General features: G+C 36.4%; 1 protein-coding gene across 1 annotated transcript in view; it reads left to right on the top strand.

The window, feature by feature from the left end:
- Positions 1-285: 285 nt before the first annotated feature.
- TBC1D15 (TBC1 domain family member 15) overlaps positions 286-11,569 on the top strand; it is a 28,234-nt gene continuing 16,950 nt past the window's right edge. Inside the window, exons 1-6 of the mRNA XM_018080650.2 lie at positions 286-360; positions 3,934-4,032; positions 4,280-4,354; positions 5,071-5,209; positions 7,033-7,243; positions 11,186-11,285. Of these exons, the coding sequence (XP_017936139.1) occupies positions 322-360; positions 3,934-4,032; positions 4,280-4,354; positions 5,071-5,209; positions 7,033-7,243; positions 11,186-11,285 (663 nt within the window). The 5' untranslated portion in view covers positions 286-321. The remainder of the gene's footprint in view (positions 361-3,933; positions 4,033-4,279; positions 4,355-5,070; positions 5,210-7,032; positions 7,244-11,185; positions 11,286-11,569) is intronic.

Genomic DNA, 11,569 nt, shown 5'->3' with positions numbered 1-11,569 from the left:
TTTAGGATACCAGGGATGGATAAATCTGGAAACTGTTCTGCATAGAGCTAGCTTTAATGAATGAAATGTCTTAAATGTCTTAAATGCCTGAAAACCTTTCAGTAATTCTGATACATGTACAGCTACCAGGTATAATTAAAATTTGTTTGAAATCAAGTAATTTTCAAAGTTGTTCAGCTCCTGTCACATTACATGTTCATTTGCTTTGGATGTGTTGGTGTGTGCCTTTGACAAACACTCTTCTTTTTTCATTTGTGGTTTTTTTGTGGGACCAGCAGGGTCTGGCTTTCATTTATGTAATAACATCTAAACCTGAGAAACATGAATCTCTTGGACAGTTCAACAGATGTTTGCAAACAGGTATGGAAGAAAAAACAAAATCGTCATTGTTTAAATGTGTAGTTTGGCCTTTCATTGCTGGACAGCTGTTTTGGCCCTGAGCATCTGAGTAACAGATGCTGCTTTTCTTGCCTGGGCTTCTATTTCTGCAACCAGTGGATTGACTGTGCAGAGCACAGAATTCTGATTAGGTGGATGGGTTGAAGGGCCGTGATACTGGGGTGAGGGATAACCTTTGGGTTTTGATTAAAACCCAAGGGACGTGTTAACTTATCACCTGTGGTGTGCACTTATTGACATGAACTTGTCTTTTTTTTCATGATGTGCTTATTGATTTTGTGTAGACTTAGAGGAAGAGTGATGGCTCTAATCATATGAAAAAGCAAATGAAAGATAGAGCTTGACTCTACCTGCTTCTCACCTTTGAAAAAGAGACTATGATGAAATATGTAAAATAACGAATAGTACAAAACGAAGGTGAGCCAGTGGTGTGTTTTGCTGTCTCGTGATATAGGAAGTATAATGGACTAATTGAACTGATGGCATCCTTTAAAACTCTTTAATTCTTTCACACAGTGGGTAATGAGGCCTTCGTGGTTCACAAATGTCCATCACTAAAGGCAAAAAGTTATAAAGATGTAAAGAGATTGGGTTGCTTTTCTGCGCAGAGGGTGTTGAGAGGTAATACTGAGGCAGATTTAGGTCAGGTTTGGAGGGATTATAGTTATTCCAACTGCTAATAAGGGGGCAGTGGTCTCATTATCCTGCCCTGTTTGTATGTAGTTCCTTCTAGTGTCTCCATATGTACCAGGATCTCACTACATAGATTTTGCATGCACACTTTACACAAGTCCTTCGCATTTTAATGATGCTTCTGATTGTCCTCTAACATTTTCTGTCTTTTCTCTCACTTGTTATTTCAAGACATTCATCTTTCATGTTCTGCAGTAACCTACTCTTTAGGCAAGAGGCAGTGTATGATGCTATTGCCTAGTTTTGAAATGTCTGTTCTCCTGGCTACTGAAGAGGTCCAGGTGTGCTGGCTGACCAGGCATTTCCCTGATTGTTGTGCTGCAGAGGCACTGAGCAAATGAACCTTTGTGGAGCTTTGTGGACCATGCGTGGGATTGAGCTACACAGTGTAATTCCAGTTGTCTACTGTTGGATGGGGTTTTATTCAAACCTAACCATTGGCATTCTTTTTATTTTATACTTTCGGTATTACTAATTACTTGTATGTGTAATTTAGCATTACTTTTCCTCTTTGAATAGCTTGCTAGTGTTGCAATACCATAAAAAAAAGAATGTGTTGCAAACTACATTTTATTGTAAGGTGCTGTAACAATACTTAGTAGCATTTTTGAATTTTAAGCTTGCTAAGGACATTGTGTGAAATACAGTTGCCCAGCATAGCTAATCTTCAGGTGCTACTACTGGAGAATCATCTTTTCAAAATCTATTTGTTCAAACACAGTTATGGAGTTAATCTTACAAGTACTGCTGAACAGAGCAGCTCAGTATTTGCAAAAATTAAAGGATGATAACTTCTAAAATGTTTTGCATTGGGATTAACTGTGAAAAAGCACTTTCTAGATATTCTTTTGTATGATTAATGCCATCTCTTTCTTCAAATTAGTAATGTTATTGTGTCTTCTAGACTCCAGTCAACAGTTGGAAAAAATAAATACCAGTTTGCACTTGTTATTGGATAAGAAAAATCTAAACAGCTTGGCCTTCTAGCCTTTCAAACTTGGAGAAGTTTTTTTCTTAAGTAATAGTAGGAGGGAAATAAGCTGCATTGTGAGAAGTCCTCTGTTTTACAGATACCCTCCAAACTTCTGAGCATGTTCTTTGGTTTTATCACCTGTTTTGGTGGAGGGCAGGGCAGGGAGCTGATGCTGTTATGAAGATTTTTTAGTTGCATGACAACTGTGGCATTGGGAACACATTTTCTTTTTCCATGAAAGGAATCATTTGTGCTTCTGAGAGATTAATGAATTGAAAATGATAAAAGCAATTATTAGATTGCATACTTTCTAGACTGAGAAGGTATACCTTGTGATATATTATTGGCAAAAGTGCTCTTCTACCAGTATAACTCTAATACTAATAGGGTTTTTTTCTGGAGCAGCTATCTCAGTGATAGATAACTGGTTCATATTTCTAACTAGTTGTCGTGATAGATCAGGCCCAAATAACTAGAAGGTAAAATTTAAATAAATTTCAAGGTTGCCTTGTTTAAACAGGAACTGAATTTGAAAACAGATAGTTGGTAGAAATAGAAGGAGGATTTTTTTGGATAGAAAAGAGAAAAAAGCACTAATAGAGAAAAGGAAAGAAGGCTTCCAGTATTTGAAAGGTAATAATAATCCTTCAAGAGGGCAATATACTAAGTGACCTTTAGAGTTTTCTTCCAAGTGATTTAAACAGGATACTTCAGAAATTTCTTGCTTGTGTAAAAGGAAGGGAAGTTTAAGAACGAAAACTAAACCAGAAAGGGTGATTTAAGTGAATTTTACTGCTATTTTTAAGCCATGTTTTCTCATCTGGCTAGTTAAGCTTACACACTTAACGTTTTAGTTTACTGGCCTGACTGCAAATGTGATGATTTTAAAAACTTGACAAATAAGTAAGTGAGAAAAAGAGATACTGATATTTTAGTACCAGTGGAATACACTATCTCTTTCTGATCAGTTGAGAATTACTAGGCTTTGCCTTCAAAAATATGTATTTCTTAAATCAGTGTTCACAGCTTGGGTTGAAAATGAACATGGTTCTAAAACAATTATTGTTACTATTTGATGTATTTCACTTTCACAAAATTGAAGGGACTTTTCACTCTTCTTTTAGAGTTGTGTAAAACAGAACCCATTTGCATTGTTATAGAGCCTGCTGAATTTTGACAGACAAGAGTTCTGAATTTTTGTTTGTTTGTTTTTTGTAAGAGCATGATCAGGATGCTGTGAGGAGTTTTGTAAATGCTTAAATGCAAAAGTTACATGGGCAGTGTGCACTCCCACAAGCCTTTCTTATCCAACTGTCATGTATTCTACCTTTCAGACGAAATCTTTGCCACTGGCCCTGAATGTAGGACTAGGCATTTAATCTCAGACTGCAATTTCTTAGATCTGTGGAGTTCATCTTTCGTAAACCAGGTGGTCCATTTTAAATTAAGATTAAGGTTATAATTTCAACATGCTTAACAGCATCTGGGGGAAGGGCAACTATATAAGAAAGCCTTCTAATGTTTTAAAAGCTGTATAGTGTTTCCATATGAACTTCTGCCTGCTGATTTAAAAAGTGCTAGGTATGGAGTGTGTTTTCTTGTGGTTTACTGACAAAGTAGTAACAGTATGTTGCTTAGAGAGGAGGTTTGACAAATTCCATTTTCTATGGTTTCTTGATTTAAGTAAGTGAAATACTTAGATCTTGGAGGTGGGTTACCTTTGTAACAAAACCCCTAACAAGGTAGAGGTATTCATTTCAACTTCTGTAGGCGAGTCAAAATGATAATGAGAACCACAGGAGAGAGAAACAATTTTAAACATTTTAAAACCTTCTTTTTTTTTTTTTTCATTAACCATTTTGTTATAGGTTGTGTATGAGCAAGATGGAGTTTTCATTCATTCATCCTGTGGAAAAAATGATGACCAGGACAGCTTAATAGCAGGAATACTACGTGTCATAGAGAAGGTATTTGCATAATACAGTTATGGAAACTTTGTATATTTGTTGGCAAAACACATAAAATGGTTGGCAAGCCCTTTACTTAAAAAGGCATTTAGGATTTTGTAAATGAACAAATGTCACATAATGTTTGACATTGTCTGCATCATTTATATGTATATGTAAGTTGTGCCATTACTCATACCATGAATAAATAGTGTGATAGGTACTTTGTTGTGTAGTGTTGAATGTTTTATGATTGTTTGTATTGTAGGAAAATGAAGTAGTAGTAGACTGGAGACCACTGGATGAGACTTTGGATACTTCTAATATTCTCTGTGCTGGAAAGGTATGTTTGTTAGTTATCTGTGTTCTTCATTCTGTTTCTCCAGAGATTTTATTTTGTGTTAACTAATGCATAGGTGATCTTGTAACTGGAAACAAAACTTCTTTATCATTGATATTAATAGCTTCATGTAGGAATCTTATTTGTGTACTGTAGCCCAGGTTATAGGATACATGTGTAGGTTGACTGCATTTAGTTTTTACTTGGCTCACGAATAAAATAGAGACTAACCATATGAACAGCAAAGACGAAGTGAGTGTAAGTATATCACAGTCACCAGTCCCTCTGCATCTACTGTGTTGTAGTCTGGTGAATCACTCTTCATAGTTAGACACAAAACTGAGAGGTGCTGTTCTAATGCAAAATAAAAATAGAAGTCTGGGGGGGTTGCAAGATGCAATGGTATGTGGTATTTAAGTGGTATTAAGAGAATGTGACTAAAGATGAAAGATTTAAATTTTACATTTAAATAAAAAGTTTATGTTGATAAAGTTTGTAAGAGAGGCAAGGATATTCTAGTATGTTGAATTCATTAAGTAAATCCACTTAGTCATAAGTCCAAATTTCCTGTGTTGAACTGTATCATGTTTCTGAGGATTTTAATACATTTTGTTTTAATATATGAAATGGAGATGCTGGTTCTTCATGTTGGATCTGGGAAACTAGCTTAGTTTTCATGCCTTGTGGTTTTTGATAGTTGCTTTTGTTGTTTTTCTCAGGATTCTAGTTCTGTTGTGGAGTGGACTCAAACTCCTAAAGAAAAATGTTCCCGAGGAGCAGACCGTCCAAGTAGTTATGAAGCAGAATGGGACATGGTCACCACAGTCTCTTTTAAGAAGAAACCTCATTCAAATGGAGGTACTTAAAAATAAGTGTGGAGGGCTTTTTTGTTTGTATGGTGTTCTGGGTTGTTTTTTCATTATTGTAACTTGTAACTGAAGAATTGCCTTTTAGACACAGTAAAATGGATTTTATTAGAACTTGAAAAGCTAGGATTCATTTGTGGTAAGAGGTGAATCTCTGGATGTGGAAAAAAATTCACAAATATAATAGCTGTCATCTGCCTCCAATCTATTTTTTCCTTTGAATTACTAGAGAATTGTATTGAAAATGAACATTAAACCAGACTTCTTGCTGTGACAATCATTAGATGAAGTGGCAATTTTATCTGCATTGGACTCTTGCATTCTTGGAAACAAATGGAATTCGAACTAGGTCATGTTAGAAATAAAAATAGAAAATAAGTGGTTTACTACTCAAATGCCTTTCCATACTGCAGCAGCAGGGGGAGATGGAATGTGCAGTTATGTGTTCGTGGGTCTTTTATATGGTCTTTTTTTACTTTGGCAGAATAATTTTGTAGCTACACAATTTTTGTTGTAGTGTCTCGGTAGAGATGTTGAAAAACAAGTTGTGGAGAAAGGACAGTGACTCTCAAGTAATCTTTTTTTTTCCTGATTCTCCCATTGTGGTTTTTTTTATACTACTTGTTTTCCATGTATTATTTCACAGCCTATAACTGGGGATTATTTTACTTGTTTCACCATCTTTATGATAGTTTTAAATGTCACCTATGTCATGTATGAGTGCAGGGTTTGGACTTCAGATTACAAATATTTTTGGGTAAAGCACAGTCCTTGCTCCTTAAATACTCTGTTTGAGAGAAGCTTTCCGTTCTAGCGATATCTATCTATCTATATATGTAGAGAGAGAGATTTATCTCTATATAGCTAAGCCCAGCATCTCTGTTGAGTATAGAGAGTTTATTGCATCAGTAGTTTGTACTGATTTTTCATCTTCAGGCACCAGAGCATGTCTTCATCCCCAGTGAGTGTCACTGAGCACTACTGACTTGAATTTTGCTCTTTGCTACTTCTTGCTTGTTTCCAGTTGCTGTAATTTGATGGGAGTAGGCCAGGGTGTGTGCCAAATTCCTTCTAGGCATGCTGGCAATTTTGTGTCCTCTAGTAAAGTAAAATTTAATTCCTTCTCTGTAAATGTATACAGTCTTGCACAGAGCGTATACATGCTTCCACAGTACAGGAGAGAGGGGTGAGGGGAAGGTTTTCAGTTCCTTCACCCTTCCTTTGGTAGCAGTCTTACACAACACATGGCTAATAACTGTGGGCGTCAGTATTGTAATGTATATCATGCACTACATGGTGGAGGTACTGGTTGGATTTAGCTTGCTGCTGGTATTTGATATGGCAGTTGTACGTTTAACTGCTGGATCACCTCTGTCATAGAATTGTAGAATATCCTGAGTTGTAAGGGACCCACAGGGATCACCAAAGTCCAACTCCTGGCCTTGCACAGACAACCCCAGGAATCATACCACGTGCCTGAGAGCGTTGTCCAAACGCTTCTTGAACTCTGTCAGGCTTGGTGATTACTTCCCTGGGGAGCCTGTTCCAGTGCCTGACCATCCTCTGGGTGAAAAACCTTTTCCTGTAAGCTATAAGTACAGCTTTAGGGGAGCAGTCTGATGGACTTGCTCATTATTTTAGAAGTCTGTAGAAGACTAACTTCAGAAATAGCAGTTAGTGTGCATTTTATTATTAGAACCAATGCTGGGGTTTATATTTTGGATTTGTTTTTTAGGAACAGTGACAGATATGATGCATTTGTATTTGCTAACACCGGAAGTCAAACTGAAATCATGTGGTAATTTTGTTTTTAAGATGCTACAACTCATGCAAATGGAGAAAGCAAGTGGTCATTCCTGTTCAGTTTGACAGATCTGAAATCAATCAAACAAAACAAAAAAGGCATGGGATGGTCCTATTTGGTGTTCTGTCTGAAGGATGATGTGAAGCTTCCGGCTCTTCACTTTCATCGTGGAGATAGCAAACTATTGATTAAATGCCTTGAAAAGCATGTTGCGCTGGATGAGTAAGTATCAGACAATTTAGTTCTGTAAAATACAGATTATTGGTTTATTTAAATCCTGTAATGAATTTCAGATAAGTAGAATCAATTTTCAAGGTGACTAAAACTGTGATTTCACGTATACATTTGGAATGTAAGCTGAAGTTTTAAAATTGTTGGATTGATTTATGAAATACTTTAGAATCTGTTGAAGTGTTACTAGTTTCGAATGCCTTGGTAGCTCCCTCTAGTGGGTGCAGAAGCTGCTCATGAACATTCATTGTAAAAGTTAAATCCTTCATGAATCACTTGTGTTAAATGGGGTAATTTGTGTTACAATTTGAGATCATCTCCTGTGCGGGAAATATATATGAGTATTTACATGAGTGTGGGAGTAACTTACAGCACTGTCAACTAAATCAAATTGTATATAAATGTTTTCCCCTAGAATTCTGTTTCTCTGTAATTTCTTGCATGGTGGATATTTCACGCTTGATCTTTACTCTGTGAATCAACTTTCTGAGTGTAAACATAGTTAGACCCTATCACAGTGTTAAATACTTGGGGATTGTTGTGTATTTATACTGTGTTACCTCCAAGTTTATCACTTGGATAAAAGCCTTTTTGATTCTGCATAAGTGCAGAATAAAATAAAATGTTCTGGTCTGACCATGTAGACATAAATATAATTTAAGAAGGTAGTAGGGTAAATAAGACTAGCTAGAGCATGAAGAAGCAAATGAGGTGTAACATGTACACCTATAACAGGTGTAACATCAGTGTAACAGATATTCTGTTTTCAAAAGTGTTTTGCTGTTGTCACTTGCAACATAGTAGTCTGATAGATTTGAAGGTGGATAGTGAAATGACTGTCGGAATCCTTACAGAGGGCTCTGCTCACATTGGTAGCATCACTGAGGTCAGAGTTGCCTTCAGCAAGTAGGGAAGGCTGTTGCCAAGTAATACTGCTAGGATGGAGAGCAAGCCAATAGGGACACGAGTGTTGTATATTTATTGAACTGATTTGTGAAACACTTCAGCAGTCTCAAGACATGGTTTTGGAGCTGCTGATAATCAGAAGCTGTCAGTGGTCAGTGGGAACGGCTGGTGAAATGGTACTGGCTGTAGCAATGTATGTGAGCTTTTTAAGGGGACAAGTCAAGAGGACCAAAGGAGAGGCTACTGGGGCGGCAGGATGAACTTGTAAATAAGAATATTCTCTGTACAGCTGTAGATTAAAAAATCCAGGATGACAACTTCATTTTAAATCCTGAGTTTTTCTCTAGGTTCCAAATTAATTCTTCCTTAAGCCTCCTTTCACTTAGTTTCATAATTTCACAGCTTTGCAGGCACAGAGAAATACTGTCGTCGTGCCACCCCCCACTCTCTCCCTTTCCCCCAGAGGAAATTGTTCCTTTTTGAGCAGACTGCTCTGTGTTAACTTATTTGTGGATACCTTCTGACCAGTTGCTGGTAGGCTGGGGCAGGTTTTTGAGACAAGTGGTGTAGCAACCACTTGAAAAACACCTGTGTTGTATGGTGAGTCACTGAAAGCTTTATATCAGATCTGTGTGATCTGTTGCCTATGTACTGCAGCAACATATTTCAATTTTTCTAACCCAATTGCTAAAATGAGACAGGGAAACTTGAGGTGTTATTCAAGCTTGCAGGGTGTGCTGAGCTGCTTAGTTTAGTATTGTCACCTTGAACAGTTCTAAGCATTAATGAATGCAAGAGCAGATACTTCAGGAACTTTAAAGCAGAAAGCAATGGCAGTATGGAAAATAGATGAACTTCAGCATTGAGCTGAGCAGGAACTTCCAGTTTTAGTTTTCTTATCCAGTTAAAGTCTGCTTCTGGCACCAAATTCTTTTCTGGGATCTAGTCATGAATTATGATGATAATTTTTTCTGAGAAAGGAGAAAAAAACAAATATGCCATCCAAGTTGTGATAATAACAAACTTAATCTGCATGTTTCTGTTGTTTCCTAATGTTTATTCATTCTTTAGTACATAATGCATCTAAGCTCACAATCTCATTTAGGAAAATATGTTTACTCAGCTTCTTGGATGCCACAAGCAAATACTTGGCAGCATATTTACTTGTTATCCCAATTTCTAGTTTACAGTATGTGGGATATTGATATTAAGGCCAAAATTTTAGCTTATCTCTAAATTATCTTTCTATCATAGGTATTTTCTTATGTTCCTATTACCTCAAAAGTTTTTGCCCTTCTCTAACACCATTCCTTATAAAATGTCACATCATTGATGAAATTAGTGGTTATGAAGTGGCTAAACTCACACAAAATATTTGTAATTTGTTGCTTTAAGGATTATGTGCCTCCTAATTTGGTTGCACTGGTCTAATATTGAGAAAACACTATGTGTATGGGTGACATTTTCTAACTCACAGGATTATGAGTAAGTTTAAGAAAGTGTCTAGCTCACCAATTTTTGAACATTACCGAAGTAGCTGTTGATGCCCACCTGACTGTCCAGAAAGAGCGTTTAATTAAAAAGGAGATATGGTATAAAGTTTTCATTCTTTTAGTTAAGGCAAACATAATACATGACTTGTCCTTGCCCCTGTGCTGCTTTTTAGCAAAAGCCAGTTCAGCTTCATTAACCGTTGCTGCCTCAGAACTATGACTATGATGTCTGGCTGTCTCAAAATGAGATCTCTTGTTGCATTTCATATCCGTCAGTGTTAACAGTGTCCTGTCCTGTTGGAACAGGAGAGAGATAAGGCTTATTAAAGTTCTTATCTTTGACTTTAATAACATGGTAGATGATGCAGGTGCTAATAAAAAGAAAAGTAATTTTTCTTTCAAAGACTAGAAGTAGTGGATTTAAACTTTGGGAGAGAGCAGTAGAGAGGTATTTTATAAATGTAAGTCTGTGTGATGGATTAGAGTCAGATGGCAAAGTGCTTGGCTTTCTCCTGTCTGACTTCAAACTCCAAGGCTTGAATGTCAGCCTGCTTTCTGAGCTGTTCTGTCTTCTGTCACCTACTGAGCAGTAAATTTGTGATTGAGGAGCTGGTTGAGGAAGTGATGGGGTGCCTGTGCAGAAGGAGACAAAATAGGATATTGCACTGGGAGAGGGTGTGAGAACAAAAGAACAGATTAAATACTAGGAGCAGCATGGTTCCACTGTCTTTGTTATTGTTTTCATCTGCCTGTGCAAACCTGTTGAGAAGTAAATGCTGTATTGAATGAGAGTGAGCAAATACAGCGTTAGGCCAAATCAGGTTTGTGTTCCTTTAGCTTTTGGAGTCTACACAGAAATACATTTGTACTGAAATGGTTCTGTTTCATAATACAATGGCTCTAGTGTTTTTTAAGCTCCTATCAGTATGAATCTTAGAATTATTCTGACAGTGTCTGTTGTAATACTTTGGGTTAGAAATGTATAGATGTGTTTCCATACATTGAAAAGCAGTTCGTATTCCTTGATGTAATGTAATTCCTTAATGTAAGATTTACTAACTAGTAGAAAGAATTCCTTAACTGTATAAGGTGACATAGGCTCTTTTCAATTCCTCTGTTACGTTAAAGGAGTTTCAGCATATATTGTGTTGAAGCTGACTGTGTCTCACTGTATTTCCTGTGTCACATCTTCTTTTTGTCCATTGTCAAAAATAGAAAACTATCATTGAAGAAAACTTCTGTCACTTACAGGTAAATGGAGTTATCTTCCAGAGTAATTTCTCAAAAGCTTTTAAAAGCTTCATTATTAAAAGAACAAAAAAGCACAATTCAAAAATTGAAGTCCTGTTCTGTGTAGCATTAGCTTGTTAACCTGTGCTAAGGACTAAGAGTGATCTTGCATGAAATCTGCCTTTTTTTTTTTTTTTTTTTTGCACAAAGCCTGAAATGTGACTTCAAAAACCAGTAAATGTTCTAAAAATATATTCAGAAAATAAAGGTGGTACCCAGACAACCTTTTTTAATTTTATTGCAGATCTCCAGATCATGAACAGGTTCTTCTTGTGAAGACTCAGAAGTCACTGTCTCAGTCTTTTGAAAATCTCCTTGATGAACCGTCGTATGGTTTATTACAAGTATGTATTATCTTGCAATTTTTTATTCTGAAGATGCATTAAAAAAATCCACCCTACCATGTCACAGAAATATTCCCTGAATAATGATTTAATGCCATTATTGAAGTAACAATGCCATTTATGGCATTATTATTAATTATTACCAATAATAATGACATTGTAGAAGCATTGACTGTATCCTAAACCAAATGCCTACTATAGGAAGTACACTTAATTATAAGTTGTTTTCTATGATCTAATAACTTCTTATTTCCCTCTGGCACTATTTCAAACCTATTCATGTT

Source organism: Manacus vitellinus, unplaced genomic scaffold (assembly GCF_001715985.3).
Source record: "Manacus vitellinus isolate BGI_N305 unplaced genomic scaffold, ASM171598v3 scaffold_5_pilon, whole genome shotgun sequence".
In the NCBI taxonomy this organism is placed as follows: Eukaryota; Metazoa; Chordata; class Aves; order Passeriformes; family Pipridae; genus Manacus; species Manacus vitellinus.
This window is presented reverse-complemented; position numbering and strand designations above follow the sequence as displayed.